This window comes from Strix aluco, chromosome 23 (assembly GCF_031877795.1).
Source record: "Strix aluco isolate bStrAlu1 chromosome 23, bStrAlu1.hap1, whole genome shotgun sequence".
NCBI lineage: Eukaryota > Metazoa > Chordata > Aves > Strigiformes > Strigidae > Strix > Strix aluco.
The window spans coordinates 5,445,674-5,469,271 of NC_133953.1; the positions used below are offsets into that span (position 1 = coordinate 5,445,674).

The 23,598-nt window shown below is 54.3% G+C and overlaps 1 protein-coding gene across 6 annotated transcripts in view; it reads right to left on the bottom strand.

Moving 5' to 3' along the window:
• Positions 1-23,598, bottom strand: part of LOC141933683 (protein CEPU-1) — a 355,483-nt gene that overhangs the window by 2,779 nt on the left and 329,106 nt on the right. For 5 of the 6 annotated variants that reach the window (XM_074848567.1, XM_074848569.1, XM_074848571.1 and 2 more), the window contains 4 exons: positions 8,451-8,585; positions 7,663-7,783; positions 5,038-5,189; positions 1,149-1,181 (listed from right to left, as the gene is read on the bottom strand). In XM_074848567.1, coding sequence (XP_074704668.1) covers positions 1,149-1,181; positions 5,038-5,189; positions 7,663-7,783; positions 8,451-8,585 — 441 coding nt within the window. The remainder of the gene's footprint in view (positions 1-1,148; positions 1,182-5,037; positions 5,190-7,662; positions 7,784-8,450; positions 8,586-23,598) is intronic. The other variant, XM_074848568.1, reaches the window with a different exon arrangement.

Consider the following 23,598-nt stretch of genomic DNA (forward strand, 5'->3'; position numbering starts at 1 on the left):
GCGCACGGTCTGATCTGGAGATGTGATTGTCTCTGTGCTACCCCCGTAGCCCTCCCGGCGTGTAAAAATCATCCCAAGGGCTGACCCCTCACAGAATCATCAATGTTGGAAAAGACCTTGAAGATCCTCCAGTCCAACCATGAACCTCACACTGACCGTTCTCAACTCCTCCAGATCCCTCAGTGCTGGGTCAACCCGACTCTTCAACCTCTCCAGGGATGGGGACTCCCCCCCTGCCCTGGGCAGCCCATTCCAACACCCAACAACCCCTTCTGCAAAGAAATCCTTCCTAAGAGCCAGTCTGACCCTGCCCTGGCGCAGCTTGAGGCCATTCCCTCTTGTCCTGGCGCTGGTTCCTTGGCTCCAGAGACTCATCCCCCCTCTCTGCACCCTCCTTTCAGGGAGTTGTAGAGGGCCAGGAGGTCTCCCCTCAGCCTCCTCTTCTCCAGACTAAACCCCCCCAGTTCCCTCAGCCACTCCCCATCAGACCTGTGCTCCAGACCCTGCACCATCTCCGTTGCCCTTCTCTGGACACGCTCGAGTCATTCAATGGCCTTTTTGGAGTGAGGGGCCCAAACCTGAACCCAGTAATTGAGGTGCGGCCTCAATGCATCACAAATGAAGCTGCCTGGCTACAGAGCCCCAAAACCAAGATGACAGCCCAAGCCTGCTGGCCAGCTAAAATAAGATTGTGTTGCCCTGGCCACGAATAACGCTGGGAAGAGCACTGGATGCCGCTCCACCCCTACCACAGCCTGGAAAAAAGGCACTAGAAGCATCCCAGAGGAGGAGGGACCTGCCACAAAGACCATTTACACAGCAACATGGGGAAAGCCCCGATGACATGGCGATGGGGAGGGAGCACAGGACCATGACGGGGGCACGAGGCATGCAGAGAGCACAGACCACGATCAGATGGGCACAGTAGGCTGATGGGGAGGAGGCAGAATGGGAGGGTAGCTAGAAAACAGTGAGAAAGCCCTAAATTCATCGCTACACCAGCGGGAGCGGTGGGGTGGCAGGGCAGGAGATCGAGGCGGCGGGTGCCGCGGCTCCCACTGGGATGGACTTGGGGTCGGAGCCAGAGGGACCCATGGGGAAATGGAGGGGGGGAGCACTGGCATTGCGGGGGTCCCCAAATTACTGACCTTTCCAGGGTGTCAGAGCGGTAGTTGTCTCTTCTAAAAATTAAAGAACAAGCGAAAGTTAAGGCAAAAGGGCAATGGAAAGCGCAGGCTTGAGACGCTTCGCTCAGCCTGCCCTCGACCTGGGGCTGGGGCAAACAAGTGGGTGGGGTAGCAAGTGTGATGCTGCTGCCCAAATCGCACCCCACTCTCCGGGGCCACAGTCCCCCCGTTTGGGAAGAATGCTGCACCAGCCGAGACGAGCCACCTGTGGGACCCCAGACCTGGGGCAGGCCCTGGCAAAGTCTGCGGTTGCACCCTGAGTAAAACGCAAAGCTCAGGGGCTGGGATTTGGGGGATTCTGGGGGTTCAGCTCTCCTGCGTGCTCCTCCTGTTCCCCTCTGGCATGGATTCAGGGCCCATCCCTCTTGCAAAATCCCAAATAGGTTTATCGCCTGACACCAGCCTCTGGGACCGCACAACTGAGGAGAAGCGGAGGGCTTTTCTCTTCCCCAACTCCAGAAAATGATGTGGTTCCACCGAGCACTCCATCACGTTACAGACAGCACCAAATGAGCCGCTGAATGAGGCGGCAGGCCTATAATAACAAGTGCTACGTGTTAAATAAAGCACCAGTTGACCTCCCTGAAAAATTAGATTAAAAAAGGGATTCAAAGATGTACGCTACATTAGCCTCTGTCACACAGCCCTGGAAAGGCTTACGTCATGGTACCTACATGGATTAAATGGGTGGGGAAAACTCCAAAACACTCACTCAGCTTCAGGGAAAAGGGGAGACTCACAAAATTGTCCCCAAAACCTCACAGGTGAGATGTTTCTCATGGCGCAGGTCGCGCAGCCATTGCATGTAACTTCCCTCTTGTTTTTCATTACGATAAATAAAGACACATTAATCTCCAGACCGAAGGTGCCGGTTGCTTAGGGACCGGCGAGCTCGGCCCTATGACGCTCGATAGCGGCGCGCGGGGCTGACCGCATTGCTGCTAATTATGGGGTGGGGGTTGTTTCTGGCAGTGCCAGGGACCCCTGTGCCAGGAGACGGCAGTGTCACGGTCCCCTCAGGTCCGCAGCAGGTTAGGGCGGCCTGGGGAGCCATTGTCCCCTGAGGGGACTCAATTAATAAAGACTGAAATGATCATTAAATCAATGTGCCTTTATGGAAATTACAGCTGGTCAAAGGACTCCAATTTCATTCCCTGATGGGAGTCACAGCCAGACCAACAAAGCTAAGGGGATCATGAAATAGGCTGAGACTTTGGCAGGAGGCTTCAGTGCATCCTGCCTGACTGCCGTGACGGCACGAGTTATACAAAACATCGCTTGTGGGTTAGAAACCAAATACCTGACAGCTCTCAAAGCCATCAGCAGGGAGAAGTTGTCTTCAACGTGGGGGGCTTTTCATCCACTCTGCATCTGCGGATCCCACACCGAGGTCCCACGCTACTGAAGATTTTAACCCCATAAACCTACAATATCAAGGCTAAGGACATACATGTAGCCCAGGCTTTGCTGGGGCTTGGCACAGCCACCCTAAGGACAGACCTGGGCTGGGGTGTTTCTGTGGTGCCAGAGGTGTCCATCTCCCTAAAAAAATGGGGTTATTGGGGACACCAGGAAGCCCGCTGGAGAAGAGAGCTGAGATAGTTCCTAGGCAACGCTATGGCTTACCGGGCAGGTGAAGACACTAATGTTCATCACTTACAGCACAGACTTTTTGCGGGGAACAAATGGTTGTTAGGCTCATTAACATCCAAGGTTAGCTCTACACTGGGGCTGCGGGCATGGAGCTGAGCATCCAAGATGGGATGAAGTGTCGGTACCAGTGTCGGGTGAGGATAAGCCCTTCCTGCAATGCCGGCCCCGTGTTTGGGGAGCACAGGAAAGCCCGGCATCCTCCCCTCTCCTGGTCTGGGGCTCCCCTGAACTACATCCAGCCCCTCCCTAAGGATAATGAGAAGCAAACATTGTTTCCCAGGGTCTCCACACACACACCTGCTCACCATGCTAAACAACCCAACACATATCCTGGTGTGCTCTACACCACCCAGCGCCCAGCCTCCTAGCCCTGAGCCACCCCACTGAGGGACCTGGGGGTGAGGAAGGCTCATCTTCCCCTCTACTCCCCCTCTAGACATCCAGGAACAAGAGGTGAGGAAAAGACAAGGCAGAACAGGCAGGGACATGATGCTTTGCAGCGCGGAGCCTTGCAAGTCACCTGGTGCATGCTACTTGAGCTTGTGTGCTCAGGGGGAAAACAATGGAAGAGAAAAATTACATGATGATGGATTATTTATGACTTTGCAAAGACACCGGCATGGGAGATGCTCAGGACGATGGAGGTGCCTGGGATGATGGCAGCTGGTTGCTAATACACTCTGTCCCTCTTCCAGGGAGAACAAAACTATCCGTGAGGAAAAAAGGGGGGGAACAACACAACACGCTGCATGGCCATTGCGAAAGGGTGACAAACACCACAGAAGTGCCTACCGAGCCCCTGCCCAGCTGGTCACTGCACCCACCCATGCTGAACCAGAAAAGCTTCCCATGCGTGTACACGGCGACGGAAGGAAGACACGAGATGGGCATTGCCTTCTGCAAAGACACGCAGGAGGACAGCAGCAAAGAGACCAGATTTCCAGGGACACTCTTTCTCCTATCCCACAACGCTTCCTTCCTTTTAGTGGGTTTTTGTTTCATTACTTGCAACCATCACACACCTACAAGCCACCCAAGCCCCCATGTTTGGACCCACCAGGACCCTGCTGCCCTCCAGCCCCATCTCTCCTACAGAAGAGGGGGTCTCCTCCATGCTCTCTGTGGGTTTAATTAAATCCTTTGGATATGCTGGGAAAGGGTTTGCAATACCAGGACAGCTCGAGGACGTAGGAAACCCATCAAACACTCTCAGTGGCCATTAATACCAGCCTCTGCTCTGTGGGCTGGTATTATTGTCACCCATGGTCAGTGCTCGCCACGGGGTGGGACTGCCACGGGGAGGAGGACAACGTCAGGGTGATATCAGGAGAGGACAGATGTCCCCACTCCTTGCTCTTCCCATATGTTTTAGCAATGAGGACTGCCTGCCCCATATCCCTGGCAGGGAAATATCCCTGTGGCAGTGGCCAGGGACAAGGTCTGCTGGCCGCCTCCAGCTCTCAGTGGCCGTGAGAGGGATCTGGGGAGCACAGCTCTGGCTCTGCCATCACCTGAAGAAGCTTGACAAATGTGTCGAGTGATTACAGCCCTTCCCAGCCATGAGCAGTGTCAGATGGATGCATTGCGCTCAGCCCAGCTCTGACACGCAGAGAAAACAGCCCCTGGATGAGGGTACAAAGCTGCTCGCCCTCCCTGCCCTCTGCACCTTCCCACCTCCCTCTGGCACCATCAGTAGGAATATATCTGCTTGGCAGGAGCAGAAAATACAACCTGGGAGGTGGTGGAGCCACGGGGGCCGTTTATTCTCGGGCGGAAATGGGGCGCACCATGCGGCATGATCCCGCAGGTTTGCCGCCATGACCCTGAATGCCATCCCTCCCTCCCACTGTTCAACATGGGAGGATGCTGTCAAACAGAGATTCTCCTAGGTATTCATCAGAGCAAAAAGATGGAAACCCGCAGCCGAGTCCTAACTTTGCATTGACAGCAGATCCCAAACAGTGCCAAACACCTTTGAACAGTGGCAGACGTGGCACCCAAATCAGGATATAGGTTTCGAAGTTTTCCTTGGGCTCACCATGGCCTCCACTCCATGGCATTGTGGCAGAAAGGATCAGCAGCAAACACACCTCTCCCCCAAAAGACAAAGAAAGAGACCCATCCTGTGTCTTGCATGTTGGCAGTCTCACTGTTAAGCTGTGTCCCCTCCCTGGCCAGCTCCCTCGGCCCTACTCACCATAGAGGATCATGCTGGCATTGGTGTTTCCTAGTTGGTTGGAGGCTACGCAGGTGTAGTTGCCGTAGTCCTGCTCGGAGACGTTGAAGAAAGTCAGTCTGGAGAAGAAGGCTTTGTTCTCCACTTTCAGTCCTTTCTGTCCTTCAGCCAGCCTGGGAGAAAGGCAGAAGGGGAGAAGGTCAAGGGGATGGCATCAGGAGGAGAAGCACCTGTTATTTTCCACAACCCCTATCCCATGGTCCTGCCTGTGAGCAGGGACATCAAGCTTAGGGGAAAGATCAGGCATGAATCATAGAATGGTTTGGACTGGAAGGGACCTAGTTCCACCCCCCTGCCATGGGCAGGGACACCTTCCACTAGCCCAGGTGGCCCAAAGCCCCGTCCAACCTGGCCTTGAACCCTTCCAGGGAGGGGGCAGCCACAGCTTCTCTGGGAAACTTGTGCCAGGGCCTCATCACCCTCACAGGGAAGAATCTCTTCCTTAGATCTCATCTAAATCTCCCCTCTGTCAGTTTAAAGCCATCACCCCTCATCCTATCCCTGCACCCTCGATCAAGAGTCCCTCCCCCCTTTCCTGTAGCCCTCTCTTCACTAGCTGAACCCCCCCAACTCTCTCAGCTTGTCCTCACAGGGGAGATGCTACAGCCCCCCCCCAGCATCTTCGTGGCCTCTTCTGGCCCCACTTGAGCAGGTCCGTGTCCTTCTGATGTTGGTGCCCCCAGAGGTGGACCCAGCACTGCAGGGGGGTCTCACAAGAGCAGAGAAGAGGGGGAGAATCCCCTCCCTCGCCCTGCTGCCCACACTGCTCTGGGTGCAGCCCAGCACACGGGTGACTTTCTGGGCTGTGAGCGCACATTGGTGGCTCACAGTCAGTTTTCCATCACCAATCCCATCCTTGGGGCTGCTCTCCATCCACTCCTTGCCCAGCCTGTGTTTGTGCTTGGGATTGCCCCAACCCATGGGCAGGACCTTGTACTTGGTCTTGTTGAACTCCATGAGGTTTCATGAAGAGGAAGAAGGGAAGATTTTGGGAGAGATAGGGGAGATGGATGCTGATGTCCCTAAGCTGCCAGCCCACAGCGTCCACATGTTGTCTAGAGGCATCCTCACAGATGCAGAATCAGAGGGGGTGGGGGGTGATGGCTTTGGGGCTCGGCAAATGCCGTGCAGAGGGAGGGATGCTCACAGGCCCAGGGAGGGTACCTGGGAAAGGCTCCTTCCCATCCAGAAGAGCCCGGCTTCCCTCTCATGTCTGCCTCAGGGGCTCCTCATTCCTCCCTGCTCTGTGGGATGCCTTCCTGCACCTTCCTCTTCCCTTGCCCCTGCCAGCTCCCTGCGTGCCCCCGACTGGGCTGGCAGTGTGTGCAGGCAGCAGACGCTGCAGCAAACATCTTTGGATGGACCAAAACGCTGTCACTGCGGCGGGCTCTGCGCTGCGTAGCGGGGAGGCACTTCTCAGCCGGCAGAAATGCTGAAGCATTAAGCGAGTGCTTTGACTTCTGTGAACTGGTGTCCCCCTCCCGCTTCACTCCTGCAGCTCTTTTACTTGCTAATTCCTCCCGGGAGGTGCTGGATCTCCATTATCGCCCCTGCCGGGCTCCGACTGCCGATCCGGGCGGGCTGAGCCTGTTCCCGCCGCCGCTTGGCGGGCCCTCGTGATCTGACCTACTTCTGAGCAAAGCCTTTCATCCGCCACGCAAACATCCGCCGCTTTGCACACTCCGCCTGCTCCTTTCCTCCCAAAACAGCCTAGGCAGGTGGCCCCAGCCTCCCTTCTAGCTACTTAGCATCTTTTTTGGCTAAAACATGCCTTCTTACTAGCGACCTGCGTGGCTTGTCCTGTGCTTGGATGCACCACAGCCCCTTGAGGCTTCCCAGGGAGAAACAATGCAAAAATGGGTTAAAAAAGCTTTGCCTGGGGTTAGAGAGACATTTGCTTCAAAGCAGGATCCTGTGCTGCTTCCCAGCCATAGCCCTGTGCCCTTTGGCAGGGCATGGGACCTGCTAGTTGACCTAAAAGGGCGATTTTCACCCCAGCGCTGGGCAGACCAGCTCTGCGGTGTAGCAAACCCTGCCTCTCGACCCACACTGTGTTTCTTCTGCCTTTTCAAGAGCAAGGAGCTGACCCCGCCTTTTGGCCAAAGCGTTTAAAACGATGACAGGGGTTTCATCTGCTCCTAAGCGCTTGGATTCGCGCTGCCAATATCGCTCTCGGCCGTTATGCTTCACCCAAGCGAGGATTTACCATGAGACTGTCAAGTGGAGGCACGGGCAGCAGCGATCCTGCCTGCGCTGCCTGCCCAGATGGAGGCCAAAACTTGTCTGGCTCAAAGAGGCTCCTGGAAAAATGCCCCCCCCAGCTGCCCCTCATCCATTTTCCACCACCCAGACAGCGCTGCTTTGAACAGACACTCAGTGGCGGCCTGGATTAGCCCCTGACAAACACAACCTGCTGCTGCTCTCGGAGGGGACCTGCCTTGGCATCCGAACCTGGCCTGTGCTGAGGGTTATTGGCAATTCGAGCAGCTACCCCAGCCCCGTCGCCGAAGCTGCTGGCACCGGGCGCAGCTCACATGGGGTTGGGGATGTGCCTTCCTGTTTTGTCCCCCCACCCCCGGCTCTTACCGCTTGTCGTCTTTGTACCACTGGAAGTCGGCGGAGGGGACGGCTGAGGCTTCGCACAGCAGGATGCCCTTCTGCCCCACCGGCACCCCGGTGCTCTTCGCATCCGAGATGTACGGCGGGTCTGCAGGGAAGCCAGGAAACCTGGGGTCAACACCCAGTAGCCTTGGGACATCCTACCCCTTTCCCCTTGCTCCTCAAGCTCTATTTTCTTCCTCTGCACTTAGGAAGGAGCCAAAATCATCTCTGAGTCCAGCTCCTGCCACTCTGGTGCTGCTGTCCAGGGGTTTTCAGGCTCATGGGGCCCATCTCCCCGGCTCTTGGGCACCACATACACCCCTATGCCAACCCCATGGAGCTGAAGGGGTGGCCAGAGGGGAGTTTAGGAGGGTCTTCACCTCCATCTCTGAGCACAAATGGTGCTGCTTTCTTCCTCGTGCCCTTTCTTTCTCTCTTGTGTTTTTTCCAAAGGAAAAAAAAATCCTATTTACTGCTCACTTCTCTCCTCTCCCTGGAGGTTATCAGCACAGCATCTCACCATGGGCGGAAAACCCAGGTTGATGGAGACAGCTGAGGAGGAGGTGGTGGAAAAAAAATGGAGCTTGAAAAGAAGGGGGGAAAAGGGCAAAACACCACCTGCTCAGAAAACTCCTGCCGCCGCCTGTTTCAGCTCTGGGGCCCAGAAGATAGGTTCGGCCCACTTTCCACCGCCAACGTCCCGTCCCCTCGTGGGGTGGCACGGTGACCCGCTCCGGCCCTGGCCCACCCAACAGCCCCCCCACGTTACTCACAGTTGACGGTGACTTTGACTCGCTGGACGACGGGCGCTGCCACGTCATTCGAGGCGCTGCACTCGTACTCGCCTGACTGCTCCCGCGTGATGCCTGTGATCTCCAGGTACTCATCCTCGCTGATGAAGCCCACGGCTGCAGGGGTGGAGGGAGAGGGCTGTGAGTGACGGGGAGGCACAGCAAACTGTGTCACACTGCTCTAGGACACCCACCCTGCCACTCCCAGCCCTGGCATGCCCACATGCCTGTGCCCCACCACCCCCAAGAAAACCCCTGCCAGAAAGGGGCCCGCTGAGCGCATCGCTTGCCGGAGATAACATCCCCGACGGGCACAGGGTGGGCAAAGTGGTCCTGGTGAAACCTGCACCCTGCTAGAATGATCTGAAATCATCCTCCCTTAGCATCTGTGCATCCTACCCCTCTCTCTTGCTGGGAGGCACTGCCGGGCTCACCCAGCTCTACACAGACACCCCTATTGAATTTTTCAACTTCAATTAATTCACAGCCAGTTTATTCCCATTAGTTGTGGTGCCAACATCTCCCTTTAGCTAAAATGCTTTGTCCTTGGCCGTTCCAGGCTCATTTGTGTGGTCCTCATGGGGGGCTGTGCTCGCCCCCCTCTCCCCTGCCTGGGCTGCCCCACAAAACCTCCTCATTTTTTTTGCTCAAAGCTGGGCAGAGGTATTGTGCAGTTTTTCCTTTTCTTTGGCATTTTACGCCACCCCCCCACGCCCCTTCCTTCCAAGAGCCTGCTCTTCGCTTTGAAGCACTCCTGGAAACCCACAGCACTTGGTTAGTGAGATGCAGGTGTTGGGCCGTGATAGTCTCCAGGTTGATGGAGATCGCGGCGTTACAGCAAATGCAGAGTTAAATAAAGGAACCTAGCAATTAAGACACGTCTGCCAAACATCCTGAAGAAACACTGCTCACCCCTGAAAAAACAGCACCAGTGGGTTTTTGACAGTCCCTAAATGGGGGCAACTTCTCCTTTTCTTTCGTTTACGTCTCCCCATCTCCCCATCGGTTCTCCCGCAGCCGAGATGCTGTAATTACTGTGCGAAGCATCTCCGAGACCAGTGTCACACTTAATATTCCTATAAATTTTAAACGGTAGTCCTTGGTACATATGTGTGGCAATTGGTGTCATATTTTAATTAGGCTTGCCCTACACCATCTGAAATTAATAATAGCTTGAATTACCAGTGTAATTTATAAATTAACATTGCTGCAGCATTAGGAAATAAATTAGCTCTGGACAGCTGTTTCTGGGAGTGAGTGCCAATGGCAGAGAGGCCGAATGCAGGTCCCCAGTCCCTGGGGGACCCAGCGAGCTTGGCCAGCAGAGCCGGGCGATCCCGCGCTCGCCCTCGCTTCCCGCCCGGCTACTGCCATCTCCGCGCTAGCGTGACCCGGTGGGCCACGGCTCGCCACGCTTGACTGGTCAACCGTACGCATCTTGCTCCTAACAAATGCATGCAAAATAGACACGCAGGAGGCTCCCGTCGGGGCACACACCGTCTGCATCCCACCGGCTGATGCTTTTATAGCATCTCTTCCCACGGTACAGAAATAGTGAGCGTGGTCACACGCCACCGCCTGCCAAGGCGGCCGTCTGGAAAGCACGTGTATGCGGGGGTTTGCATGCAGGGCCCCAAGCCAGCACTGATGTGATTTCTGTAACGCCCCCGGCACAGCTCGACACGGCGAGCTCCTGCGGCTGGGATCCTGCTGCTGCAATCCCAGGTGATGCTACTTTCGGCTCAAACTAGAGCAAAAAAGCTCAGCCAGAACAAAATCACACCTTGGCTCTAGCCTGCACCAGACCTTGTGGCAGCCACCTCCGCATGGGACTTTGCACATCCGCTGCTCCCTCGCACGCTCGGCAGCCAAACCGAGGACCCCGTGCACATGCGTGTGTGCATCCCACTATCCCAGGCTGACTTAATTGGGAAGGCAGCCCCGCACCACCGTGTGAGCTTCGGGAAGTGGTGAAGCAAGTTTTCCCGCGTGACCCACCGTGATGAATTGCTGACGTCCGCCCACGCCCTCAGCCCCGCGCCGAAATTCCCACCCGACTGTCTCGCAGTCAAAACTGCTGAGCTCATCAGTACTTAGTGCAACTGAAGGGCAAGATATGAAGGCGTTACCCAAAATCAATATCCTTTGGAGACACAAAAATTGCAGCGTTACGTCCACTGGGCCTGCAGCAGTGTGAGCTGCAAAAGCAGAGGGGGAAAAAAAAAAAAAAAAAAAAATCCCTTTTATGGCTGACCTAGAATCGGCTTCTCTGTAGCACAGCGCTGCCTGCTGATAAAATAACGACACAGCCGGTGGCCTTCAGATGCTCCGTGCGCAAATCTGACTCCAGTTTGTGCAAAGGCTTAGATAACACTCTGACACTCTGCTTCCTAACTAACCAAAGGCCCTTCCCTAAGTGCACCAGAGCCAGCTCGCACGTGGCAAGAATTAGCTCTCGCCGTAGCCGAGCCATAGCACACGTCCCCGGTTTGATTGGGGAGTGTATTTCATTACCCAGCAAAAGACGTCATTAAAGTAACCGCAAGGGTCAGCTTTCCACCTGCAAAAGCTCAGGAAATGGAGAGGTGAAGGCTTCCTCTGTGCCTGCGTAGTGCTGGTCTGAGATACATCCACTGTCATCGGCCAACGGAGAGGTAGAGCGCAAACAGTTCGGGGTTTCGGGGTCTGGCTCGTTTTGCATTGGCCTCCGTGGGATTTTGGCTACAGCCCATCGCCCCTAACGCACAGAGCCTGCCTCGGATGGAAACAGGATGCTTCGCACCAGAGCTGCTGCCTGCTTTTGCCCTGAGCACAATCTGGTATTACTCATGCTCAGATGACGATAGCGTTAGGAAGATCGTCCCTGCTAAAGGCTCCGGCCAGATCCTGCTTCCTTAGCGTCAGCTACGGCACCCTCGAGGAATAAGGTGACATGAGGGATCCCTTCCGTGAGGTACCAGATGACTGGGACACCCACCGTGTCCCCCCGTCCCCTCCTGCATAAGGGACTTTGCAGGAAAACCAGGTCCCTAAAACCACTTCGCTGCCAGATCGCGCCAGCGCCCGCATCAGCCACGGGGCAAAGGCGTGGGCCGAGAGTAACAGCTGAACCGCTCGGCTCCCTGGCCTCTGCGGTTTTGCCTGTTTATAATGGAAGTCTTGTTGATAGTTGGACAAATCTCATTCATTAGTGACTGCCAGAAATGGAAAAACAAATAGATGGGACCCAGGGAGCAGGGCCAGGGTTAAGCAAACGCGATCTGCAAGTGCAGACCTTGCTTTACAGAAAGCAACAGGGTGCCCGTGTCACCGTGGCTGCTGGTGTCCCCTGGGGCTGGCGGGGCACGGGAGAGACATTTATCCACATGCTGGGTTGCACGGAGACACAGATGCTGCTTTGGGTGAATCTCAGTTCCCTGCATTTAGGAGCGAGACAAGCCCCAGCCCAGGTTTTGGATGGGGATTCTTCCTCCAACCAGTCTCACATATATCAGGCCCTCTGGGGAGTTAGAGCGATGCAAGGGGCACCCAACTGCCCCAGCCCCTGCCTCCGGAAGCACCCAGAGCTTGGGGATGCTCAGGGCAGGGCTGGCCCAGGGCCCCGCAGCTCTGGGAGCTCCCCCAGAGAGAGGTACTGGTCCTGCTCCGCCTGAATTAATGGTGGGAACTTTTCAAGGCTGTCTCTGCTTGAGCACAATTAGGAGCTGAAATATTGCAGGAATTAATGGGAGAGCTCTCTCATCTCCTTAGGAGCTAGAAAACCAGCACAGCCAGCACCCATCATTATTATTATTATTAATACTAATAATATAATACTGGCCAGAAATGGAACAGCCACAGACTAGGCAAAAGCGTAATCCTGGCTCATCAGCCGAGGATGACGAACTAACCCAGTGAAAGCTGGGGAGCTGGAAAACCAGAGCCTGAATCCACCCGCTCGCCGAGCAGGAGCCTGCACGCAGACCACCACGCACTATTTCGGACTTGCTCTGCCAGACCTGCAGCTCTGCAGATCTCCATAAAAAAACCTCAGGGAAGGGGAAGCACAAAGGAGCAAAGGGGAAAACTCAGCCCGGAGCTGCAAAATAGCCAAGACAGACTCGATGCATAATCAATATATTGCCCATGACACAAAGAGAGCCAGGGAGCTCGGCAGCGTTTGGGAGCCTCCCGCCAGAGACGGGCGAGCACCATGGCAGCAAACAGCCCGAAATACAGAGGTATAAATAACGGAACGATGTCTCTCACGTGGTGCAGATAAGCCACTGTGGGTACATTAGAGAGATTGTCATCAACAAAGCAGCGTTGCAAGGCCCCCGGTGCAGGAGATCTCGGCCATCACGGAGGCGGGGGAACCATGGAGGTGAGATCCTGCTCTGGCACGGAGCTGACCCAACAGACAGCGAAGCTGCGCTTGGGTCCTGCACGGTGCCGATGCAACAAGGCACGAGCAGACGTCTCGTGCAGCCACATTCCTCCCTCCTTGCCTTTCTCCTTCCCTTGCTTCTCCTCATTTTCCCAGCCCAACTCGTCTCCCTTCTGCCTCCTCCTACCCGTTCTCTTCCATTGAGCCTCTGACAAGATAATAACTCACCAGAAAGCGAACACATGTTCCCAAATTAATTACGTGCCACTGTCCCCTGGCTCGCCATTGCAGCCATGTTCAGGTCTCTAGGACACACCGCGTACGGCTTTCCCTGCCTGAACGCTGCCTGTGATGCCGTTAAAAAAGCTTCACTGAACTGGGAGAGAGGTAGGTCCAAGCACTGCCCATTCTCCACCAGTGTCCTGCAGAGCTTGCTAATGCCTCGCCACAACTCCTGCCAGCATGCTGCGGTGCCCTGAGCAGGGCAAGCAGCACGGCTGCCGTTCCTGCTTCTGTGCACCGTGCTAGCTCCTAAAGATCACAACCCTAACAAAGTCTTCCTGCTCTACGTGTTGTCTGCAGGCATCGCGAGCACCCACCCTGGACACCATTATCCATGAGAAACAGCCTCAAGGGGACAAAAGCCACATTGCCCTGATTCCGGAAGGCAAAGGCAGCCCAGCCGTCTAGGGCTGCAATATTTCCACCTCTAAAGCCCAAAGGCACAACCTCAGCAATTGCCCCGCGATGGGTTTGATCTCCAGATGCCCAAAGACCCAGGGCTGGTCCTGAGACTCTACCCTGACCGCTCCACCGTGCTGCTGCGTTTGCCGGGCACCAATCCTACTAGCCAGGATTGGCCAGAGAAGGAGAATATTTTATGGAGATAATTTTATTAAAATGTTTACAACAATGCAGATATTGACATCTCTCTTCAATCAATAGCACAATTTATTGTCCTTCAAGGTGAACATTAAGCCAAGCTGCCCATTAGTCAATATTTACCTCCAAGGTCTATAAATCTTTATACAGGCTTCAGCAGATGTTGACAGCGGCTGATTCCAGATAAGTAAAAGTAAGAGCGTGAAACATTGCTCCTTTTGGAGGTGAAATAGTAACTAGTTAATTACAGTCCCTACAGCGATTCTGAACTATCAATTTATGGCTACTTCTGGCAATAAAAATTAACATCGCGCAGACTCCCGGCTCCAAGTGACGTGCTAAAACCGAGAGCCATATATTTCAAACGTCACTCCGATGCGGTCGTGATGGCCGTTCTATAATGGTTTATAGTAAATAAATAAAACACACAAAGGTAATAAGAGCGAATTGCCGGCGCCCGAGACCTGCTTCACCTCTCCTCTGCCGTGGCAGCAGGCGGAAAAGTGCAGGGCAGGTGATTTAGTAGCGTCGCGTGGGCAGCTCGGCTCCTGGTGTGCAGGGAAGGAGGTGGGAGGAGGAATCACCCCAAACCTGGGCTCTTAGAGCAGGGAGGACAGTCCTGGTGATGTGGGTAAAGAAGAGCCAAGGCTGCCTCCAGCATGTGCTCTGGCCAAAGATGGGGGAAGCACCTGCTTCACCTCTTATTAATCACTATTACGCGCTCCTGGCTGCTCAACTAACACATACAGAACAAAGTTCAGGCAGTTCAAAAATTCCCTTTCCCTTTTTCTTTTGATCAGGTGAACAACATCAGTTAGGGCAGCTTCCCCTCCGCGCACCCGTCCTTTCCAACTCCTTGGTGCCGGCTTAACGCTGCCACGCTCCGGTGGAGAAAGATTGGGGGTAATTAACCTGCTGGAAATCATCCAGAGCAATCATTAAAAAAATGATTTTTTTTAAGATTACCCTATCGACCCAGGCAAGCATGGCATGCTCTTCTCCTCTTCTCACAAATACTCCATCCCTGTACCACAGGCTCCAGCCCATTTCCATCTGTGACCCTCCCTAAGGAGTGATCCCTTTAGAAAACACACCTACAGAACCAGCCTACAGCAGGCCCGGGGTACGAACCTCCTCTTCCTCACTCTTCACAAGCCTTTAGACTAAGGACTGTAACCCCAGAAACAGGCACACAGCATATCAGAGGCTGCATTGTGCTTACACAGGGCCAAGTCTCTCTCTTTTTGAAGTTTCCCAATGACAAGGGAGAAATCTTTCCTCTTACACGTTTTTCCATGTTAATTAGCATGTTTCTGTGGCCTGATGTTGTGCGAAGCCCCAGGGGATGGTGCTTTCGCTGCCGGGCTTTTGTGTAGCACTCAGGGCTGCGGGAGCTTCGCAGTAGCTCCCTCCGCTGCTGCAGCTGGGGGTCCCTCCTCATCCTCATGCCCTGGGGGTGGTGACCATCACGAGTCGTGCCCAGCGTCACCAAGGAGAGGGGAAATATCCTGTTTTCCTTGCTCATACCCTTCATTTAATTGGATTCAGCCGAACTTTCACAGGCAGTTTTGTTCTGTGCCCACATGCGTGGTGGCATGGGCTGCGAGGAAGAGGGGTGGCTAGTGCCAACCGCTGTGCCAAGGGCTCCCAACACAGCCCCGGCAGGTGCACGCTGAGCGATAGATCCATGCTTGCCATAAAGTCCTTCTGCATTGGTATCGGTGTCCCCTCCCACCCTGGGCTGCAGGACCCTCTCCTCGTGCACGGCCACACAGCACTGTGGATTCTCTTCTCCCTGCAACAGTTTTGGGCGTAACAGGGAGCTGATGGGGCCTCGCATTTCTCTGAGATGTGCTGGAGGACCCTCCTGGGCATGACTTTGGTCTGACATGAGCAGAGGTGAGTATTTCTGAAATCCCCATCTCTGGCTGCCCATGAGCATGGGGACAGGACACGGGGATTTTGACAGGCACCCTCTGAACACAACTGCCAAACCTCCGCTCTTTGCTGCCAGGGAAGACGTTTTCTTCAACTTCTTGTGCCGCTCGGAGCTAGATATGAGACAGGACCTCCCTTTGTGGCTGTATTTGCTCAGTGCACCCACAGTCACCCCTGAGATCACAGTCAAGGCTCACATGTCCTACAACTATTTAAGTATTTAACTAAGTGAGCATGTGCGACACATCTTGCTAGTCACCGAGACACGCAACTTGCAGAGATCACCACGTTGCCTGCTCAGCCTATATTCACAGCTTATATTCACCATCCACACCACGGACAGCCAAAGCAAGGCACGGGGAGCCAAAATGTAAGCGGGCTCTCCTGGCACGGCCACCTCGCCGCCGGGCCCTGCACCCAGGGCCGGACCTCCCACACAAAGCTGTGCCGGGGATGCCCGCCCGGTCCGCTCACCTCGCCGGTGCTGCGCAGTGCAGCCGAGTCAGTCGAGCCACCCATTGTAGCACCATTATGAAGAGTTTTTAGCTTAAAAGTCCTTGAAAGTTTCCCACTGTGACTCGTCGAACAAGATCTTTTTCTCTTTTCCTCTCTTCTCTGCTAACAATATTTATACTCATTTCTTTTATTGAAATCTATCTGCCGCCTGTTCTATTAAAGCCACCTGAGTGGCAGCTCCTATTCTCCAGGAGCCCGCAGCCCATCTATTCTCCAGACAATGAGATACAAGCAGTCTATCTTCTATTGTGCTTCCCGGCCTTCGGCTCTCAAATCTTCCATCTCCAAAAGGCATGTCAGAGACGCCTCCACGCAAAAGATCGGAATCCCGGGCTACACGGGGGCTTCCCAGTGCCGGCCAGGCTCGCTGCCCTCCCTCTCCAGACGAGCATCTCAGGGGAGATGCTGCCACAGTACCCGTGATTCCCTCGGGGATGCTTTTCCCCCATCCCTTACGCACTGTGAGTTGTCCTTAAATGCGGTTCATCACCATCAGGCGGCTGCTGCACACGCACAGCTCGCTGCTGCCGGGATGTTTGCACGCCTCAGACAACTTATTTGTTACCGGGAATAAAAGAGGAGCATTAAACCTTTTGTTTGCAAGAAGTAGTTCCTTGGGAAATAAAAGGATTATGGAAATTAATATTTAAAGAAACAAAACAAAACAACTCGGGGACCAACCACCCTTGAACGAGGCTCTAACTCAGGAGCAAACGAGTCGATAAAGAATGAGCCCTTTTATTTCGGTGCAAGGGAGAGCCGGGCTCGCTCGCAGGCAGCTCAGGGCTCGGCAAACCGGCAGCAGCCATCCTCGGCTTCTCCCAGCCCCTGCCTCCTCCTGGGCTACGGCTAAGGACCCCGAGCCCCAGGAAAAGGTTCAGACAGCACGTGCCACCCCCTTAGAGCAAATTAGCAATGGTTGCAGTTCACAAAGCATCTAAGTGGTGCCAGATCTGTAGCAAAGATGGGTGTAGGGCTCATTAGAGGGCTGCTTTTCTTAATAATAGCCATGCATTATTCACAAGCACGGAACCAGACAGCTTCCTCCCCAGCCCCTGGGGTCCACCTGCTCTGAGGGGGAGGCAGTGGCCCTCGTGGTGGCACCACGGGAGGGACAGATGCTCTTAAAGGAAAGGTTTGGCAGAGGCTGCGACCGGCACTGAGCCACTTCCCACACAGCTTTTCTGCCTCCTTGCAGGAACGCGGGCAAAAGGCACATGAAAACCAAGTATCGAGGCTCCCACAGAGCCAAGCCCTCTCCGGAGAGTTACTGATGAGAGAGCAGCTCCCAGCAGCTCCACGCTCCCGCTCAAGCACTGACGCTGCTCTTGGGACACCTCCTCCCGCAGCCTAAGAGCCAGACCCTAACGAGCCGCCCAACAAGAAGCCCTCTCTCCTTTCTTCCTTTACTTTTTCTTCCTCCCCGCGATTTTTTCCCTGTTGCCGCTTGCAAGGTGAGAGAGGACAGCGTCGCCAGAATGAAAGATTCTCCTGCGTGCCCTCTCCCAGCAGCGGCCCTAATTCATTTTTCACGGCCCCTTGCAGTGACAAAAGCCGCTGCTTCTCTCTTGTAAGCGTGCGCCATGCAATAAGTCAAAGCTGATGTGCATTTTCCCCCTGGGTGCCGAAGCTGTGCTTTTGATTTAATTTGTCCTGTTGTTTGGCGCTCAGCCTCTGCCGGTGAGTTCCTTTGGAGAGGCAGCAAGGTAGGGCCCCATACGTGTGGAGGGGCTGCCTGACAGATGGGGTACAGTGGGTAGTGTTTAAATAATTTGCTGCAATGATACCAAAATGTTGGAGAGTGACAGATGCTGCCAGAGAAAATCACTCAGACAAACACACGCATCCTGTTTGCGGGAGCGCTGCTCCTCGATTAAATCCTGTTGCAACTTGGCTTTCCTGGAGCCCGTCCCATTTCTGGCAGCTTTCTCGCCGTCTCTACGAGAAGCTGCGGTGCACAAGGCTTGACGAGGAGAGAGGCGGCTCAGGATAACGCCAAGAAATGAGATGCTCCTGCCTGCTACTTGCAGGAGCCTCGCAAAGCACCTGAAAAAATTGTCACGGGGCTCCCCAACTGGGAGATCCACCATAACCCATCCCAACCACACACCCCTGTGTGCTACCGGCATTGCTCTGCCGGTGAGAGCATCCCCGTCCCCTGCCAAACCCGAGGCGTCCCGCTTTCCTCTGGATTTGTCTGAAAACCAGCTGCTGGCAGCCAGGACCGTAGGGTCCCTCTGGCTGCAAATTTAAACCCAAAGGCTTTCTCCGTAGGACAAGCTCTTAAGAAGCAATTGCAATCCAAAGCGTTAAATGCCTGTAACCTCAGTTAAGCTGTATTTCAGCCGCATTAAGAAAATATCCCTAGGATGGGAAGCAAGTGGCATAATGGCATTAAGAGTGAAAAAATAAGCATCAAGTGCTGGCTAAATCCATCCCCAGTGCTGGCAAGAAGTCACAGGGATCTGGGAAACTTTCCCTTCTCCCTGTGTATCCCTGCATGCGGCTCCCGGACACCATCACTGCTGTGGTTTTCTGCAAACGGGGGATATTTTCCTTCCCCTGGGACCTCCTGACCCCTCTTCACCCCCCGGAGCCACCTGAATCGTGGCAGGGTGAAGCTCACTGTTGCCTCTCCATCATCTTTAGCCCGTCTTTATTTTTTCAGACACGCTATTTTCCAGCCCAGTGGCCTTGCTCTGTCCCTCGTGTTTTATGGCACTGATGTCTCCATTTCTGGAGAATCATTCGCAATATTGCGGCTTACTGAGAGAAGCCAGGGAAATGCATGGGTGGTGAGACGGACGGGCTCGGCGTGGCTGGGGGGCACAGGAGGCTGTGGGGGGCTGGCAAGGATGCTGTCAGCCCAGGGAGGAGAGACAGGGAGCAGGGGACTGTGCCAGGCATTGCAGGGACAAGTGACACTGGCATGGACTGGGAACAAGGGGAGCAGAGAGCGGGCTGAGCCCCCTCGCTTGCGCCCATCGTCTCCTCTCCAGGCCTCCTGTGAAGGTATCAGCCCCTCTAGGGGCACTGGGAGGGCAGTGAGAGGCATTGCTCTGCCAGGGAAAAGCCATTTTAAACAGCAGTGTATCACAGGAAGGGGAAAAACCCATGGGCTACGGCATTGCTCTGGCTTTAAATTATACTGTAGGAGGATAAAAATAAAAGAGAGGAAGACAGAGAGACCGACCAGGAGGAAAAAGAATTGCCATTGTTTTACCAAGCAGATGGGAAAGTTCAGGGGATCAGAAAAAGACTATTATTATCTTGACTCGACCAAGAGAAGATGGGAAAGGAAGAGGCATTCTTTTTCCCCTCTAGTGAGGAATGCTGTGGCAGAAGTCATTTCAACAAACAGTCGGCAGGAAACGATGCCATCAGCTCTGGGCAGCACCTGAATTACCCCCACAGCCTGGGCAGATCACCTGGATTTGGCTTTTTGTCCCCTTCCCCCGGCAGCGACACCACATCACACACCGCTCTCGTGAGGCCGGGGAGGGGTAGCCGGGGCACACATCCCTCACCACCTCCAGCTGCCGCACCGTGCCAGATGTGCTGCCAGATGTGCCCACTGCCTGAGCACTGCAGCTGTGGGCACCCCTCCATGGCACCGCTGGCCCCAGCTGCCTGCCCAGCCTTGGGGCAGACCCACCTACCCCAGCTACCCAAATTCCTGCTGCCCTGCCCCAGAGCGACCACTCAATTTGCTACAAACATTAAAGAATACACTAAATACACAACAAATCTCCCCACTTCTCCTGCCGGCCATGTAACCACGAGCAGACCATGATTATTTTTTTTCCCCCCAATTCACGTGACAAGCCCTTTTTCTGCATGTGCAACGGTGCCTGCAACACCAGGGCTATTCACTGCTGTTCTTTAGCTTGGTCTGGGGCAGCTGAGCAGCTCCAGCTCACGAGCACGTTTCAGCTCCTTGCCCACACCAGCGCAGCAGCATTTCTCCGCCTCACCAGAGACAAAAAAACTCTCTTTTCTACCCATGTTCAGGCTAGGGGAAGGGCACAGCCCCGAAGCCTGCGGCACTGGCCAAGCACAGACACCAACAACTGATTTACAAGCCTGAGCAGACACTAGTACAACATCTTTCCTGCCAAGTATCAAGGCCATGGGACAGGGAAACAAGGAGGTGGAGCACAGGTCTGTTCCATTGGAGCATCCTTCACCCACCACGTCCCTCCTTACAGCCAGTCTCTTTGCCACGCTCCAACTTTTCTCCCTTTCGCTCCAGAATATTTTGCACAGTTTCCCTCTCTCCTCCCCTTTTGCCTCTTCCTCTCTCTGCCATGTGGTCCTTCCCTCCGTCCCTAGACCTCGCCTTGTCACCTTTCCTTCTCTGCACCCACGTCTCTCCCGCACCCCTGGGACGCGGAGAGGGGCTGGCAACCTGCCCTGCCTAATCCTGCGGATACCAACTCCTCGGGCACTTAATATTCACGACAGAGAGAAACATTTCACGGCGAATTGGACGCACATTCAACTGGAAATGGAAATTTTATGACTCTTCTCACTCTGCGCTGCAGATTACACCAGCTGAGAAAACATGGAAGCAAATGAACAACCTGTGAACTGTAAAGTATATTAATAATGAAATCACAGCCCGGGAAATGAAGGCTTTATTCTGTTTATATTCTGCTCCATTAATAGAGAGCGCTTGCGCTAGCTCCACCCCATTAGCTGGCAATCTGTGCTGAGGAAGAGAGCAAGGACAGCCGAGGAATGGTGGCGGGGGCAAAAACCTCCTTCCCACTGGGGTAAACACCCCAAGGGCAGGAGTTTGGCTCAAAGTATTTCCACGTGCTGTCTCCACCAATGGACAGAGCAGGCCAGGGAACGCAACGGATGTCTTTGGCCTCAGTGCCCTGCCCTGTGCAAGCTCAGCAAGTGGAGCAGATGTTACAAGGGAAGGAAGGGAGAAAATGGTGATGCTGGGAAAAAGAAAGGCACAAATTTTTGGGGAAATCAGCTCCAACACCACCAGAAAACCACCCACGTGCAGCCTCGCAGCAGAGCTGCGCTTTCTCCCTGGGCTGCTCATTCCCCTCACCCGTCTGCTGGGGTTTGAGCATCTCCAGCACCTCTCTGGGCATCCTTCCCACTCCTCATCATGACGTCCCATCCCTCTGGGGATGGAGGTACATCCACTTGTGCACCCACAGCCCCGAGGCCATGCTGATGGCTGTGGGAGAGCAGCAGCACACTGAGCCAGGCTAGCAGAACTTGGACAAACAAATATTTCGGTGCTACTCGCCCACAGCCAGCCCTGCCCTTGGCTCAGCAGACCTGGGCCACATGTGTGGCAGCCCAGGCGGGCTCTCTCCTCCCAAAAAACAACTGCGGCGGCTTATGCAAAGCACATCACGGGAGCTAAAATGAGCCGGAGCTGAGTTTTCTATAGCTGAAGCGACCCGGTGTTGACAGAATGGGGACGCGTTTCCACAGCTCAGATTTTTATAATAATACCTCGGGGGAGTCGCTGGCAAAGTTTGGCCCCAAACATAATTAGTTTGCACAGCTATTAGGGGCTGATAAAAGGTTTTAATTTGTGTGGAGATCTCTCGAATCTCACACACTCCTGTCCCTTGCTCTTCCCCACACCAGCTGAATGAGAGGCGAGTCCCAGGCAGGGAGCGAGCCACCGACACAAAGCCACGCATTTACCAGGGAAGGAGGGAGCCGTGCTCAGCGCTGAAGAAGAGACAGAAAATCCAGCAAGCTGACACCGGCAGCGTGTTGGGTTTTGTCCGCCTCGTCCCACCACGCCAAAGAAATAACTAACGCTTCTTCCTGCAGTTAGCCGAGGTGCTGCTGGGGATGGAGAAAGGATGCTGGCACGGGCAATGCTGCCGGTGGCGTGAAAATCGCCGTCTCTGCACAAAACCCAAGCGTGGGATGCTCGGGTGGGGGGTGGCGAGGGCGTTATCCCGAGCAATGGGAGTGAATAGAAACTTCCCTGCTGCCCTAAGCCGGTCCCGCCGCCGCTTCGCGCATGCAGGGCTGACAAGATTGTCATGCAAATGGGTCGGCTCAGGAGCGAGAAAAAGAAATCTCTGATATTTTTATTAATATGGCTTTGTACGGGGGCGCCAGCTGCCTCGCACCGGGCACGGCAGCGGCACAGACCGGGGCCTTTTGCAACACTGCAGCGGGTCTTGCCTTTGCGGGCAAGGTAGCTGGAGACTGACGGGATGAGCTGAAGGGTAAAACTTGGGGGTGCAGGCAGAGCTGCCTGCTTCTGCCCCCCAAGGGTAGAAGATGGGAGCGACTGGCCCACCCACCTCCCCAGGCTGCCATAAAGAGTTGAGCACGCTCTGCCTCTGGCAAGGAGGGAAAGCGTGACATTGCAAAGCTATGTTTAGGGAATATGCTGAAGCCGAGAGGTTTTTTTTCTTTTTTTCCCTTTTCTTAAGGGAAAGACATTGCCTCATTTGTAGCTGGTAGGGGTCTTGTTATTTTTGTACCGAGATGCATATTTTAAAGGCAGCCTATGCCAAGTATGCAAACAAATCAGCTCAGAGAGTTCATTTCCACCATGTGGGGAATCAAAAATATTACTTTTATATATATACATGTACAAGTACATAATCTCCCATTGCTTAGAAAAAGCAGGAGGAACCAGGGCACATCGGTGGAAAGGAAATGCTAAAAGGAGCTACCCACAGCCAAGCACTTAGCACATGGACACTAACCGTGTTGAAGTCATTCCTTGAGGAAAGCAGACCCTGGAGCCCACGAAGCAACGCCAACAGATCCTGGCTCCTTTTGAGCCAGATCCTGCTCCCATGGGAGCCGATGGGAAAGCTGTTGGCACTCAAGGGGCTAAATATTCACCCTGCTCCCAGCTGGTCACGGCACATGTCCACAGGCTTTCCAAGCAACCCCTGGCAATGCCAGCTGCCAGCTTCTCCTTCACATGACCATGCACAAAACCAGCATCCATCTCAAAGTTCTGCTTCTCCAACCTATTTATTTGCACCCCACATGATGCAAATGGAGCCAGGCCACCAGTGACCCTTTTCCTGGCCGACCTGTCCGGCGTGCGCTGATTAAGCGGGCATCAAAACCGGTGGCAGATTTACAGGTTAACAATGATTTAGTGGAGTGCACCGCAGCCAAATTAATGCCGGCTATAATGTAGTTTACCTCATTAAACAATGCACACCAAGATCCTGTCTGTTGTAAAACAATTGGTCTCTGAAGCCTAGTGTTCATCTTCCAGGGTTGCTGGGAGATAATAAATGGGTAATATTCCGGCGATAATGGTAATGGAGTCACGGCTCAGAGCTAATATTATGGCAAAGCAGTAATTATTTCAACAGTAAACAAGGGGACGGTTGAGCTGCCGACAGGATTGGAGCCGGTTGAAATGCTTCAGTTAATTTATCTGGAGCCCAGGCCTGCAACTGC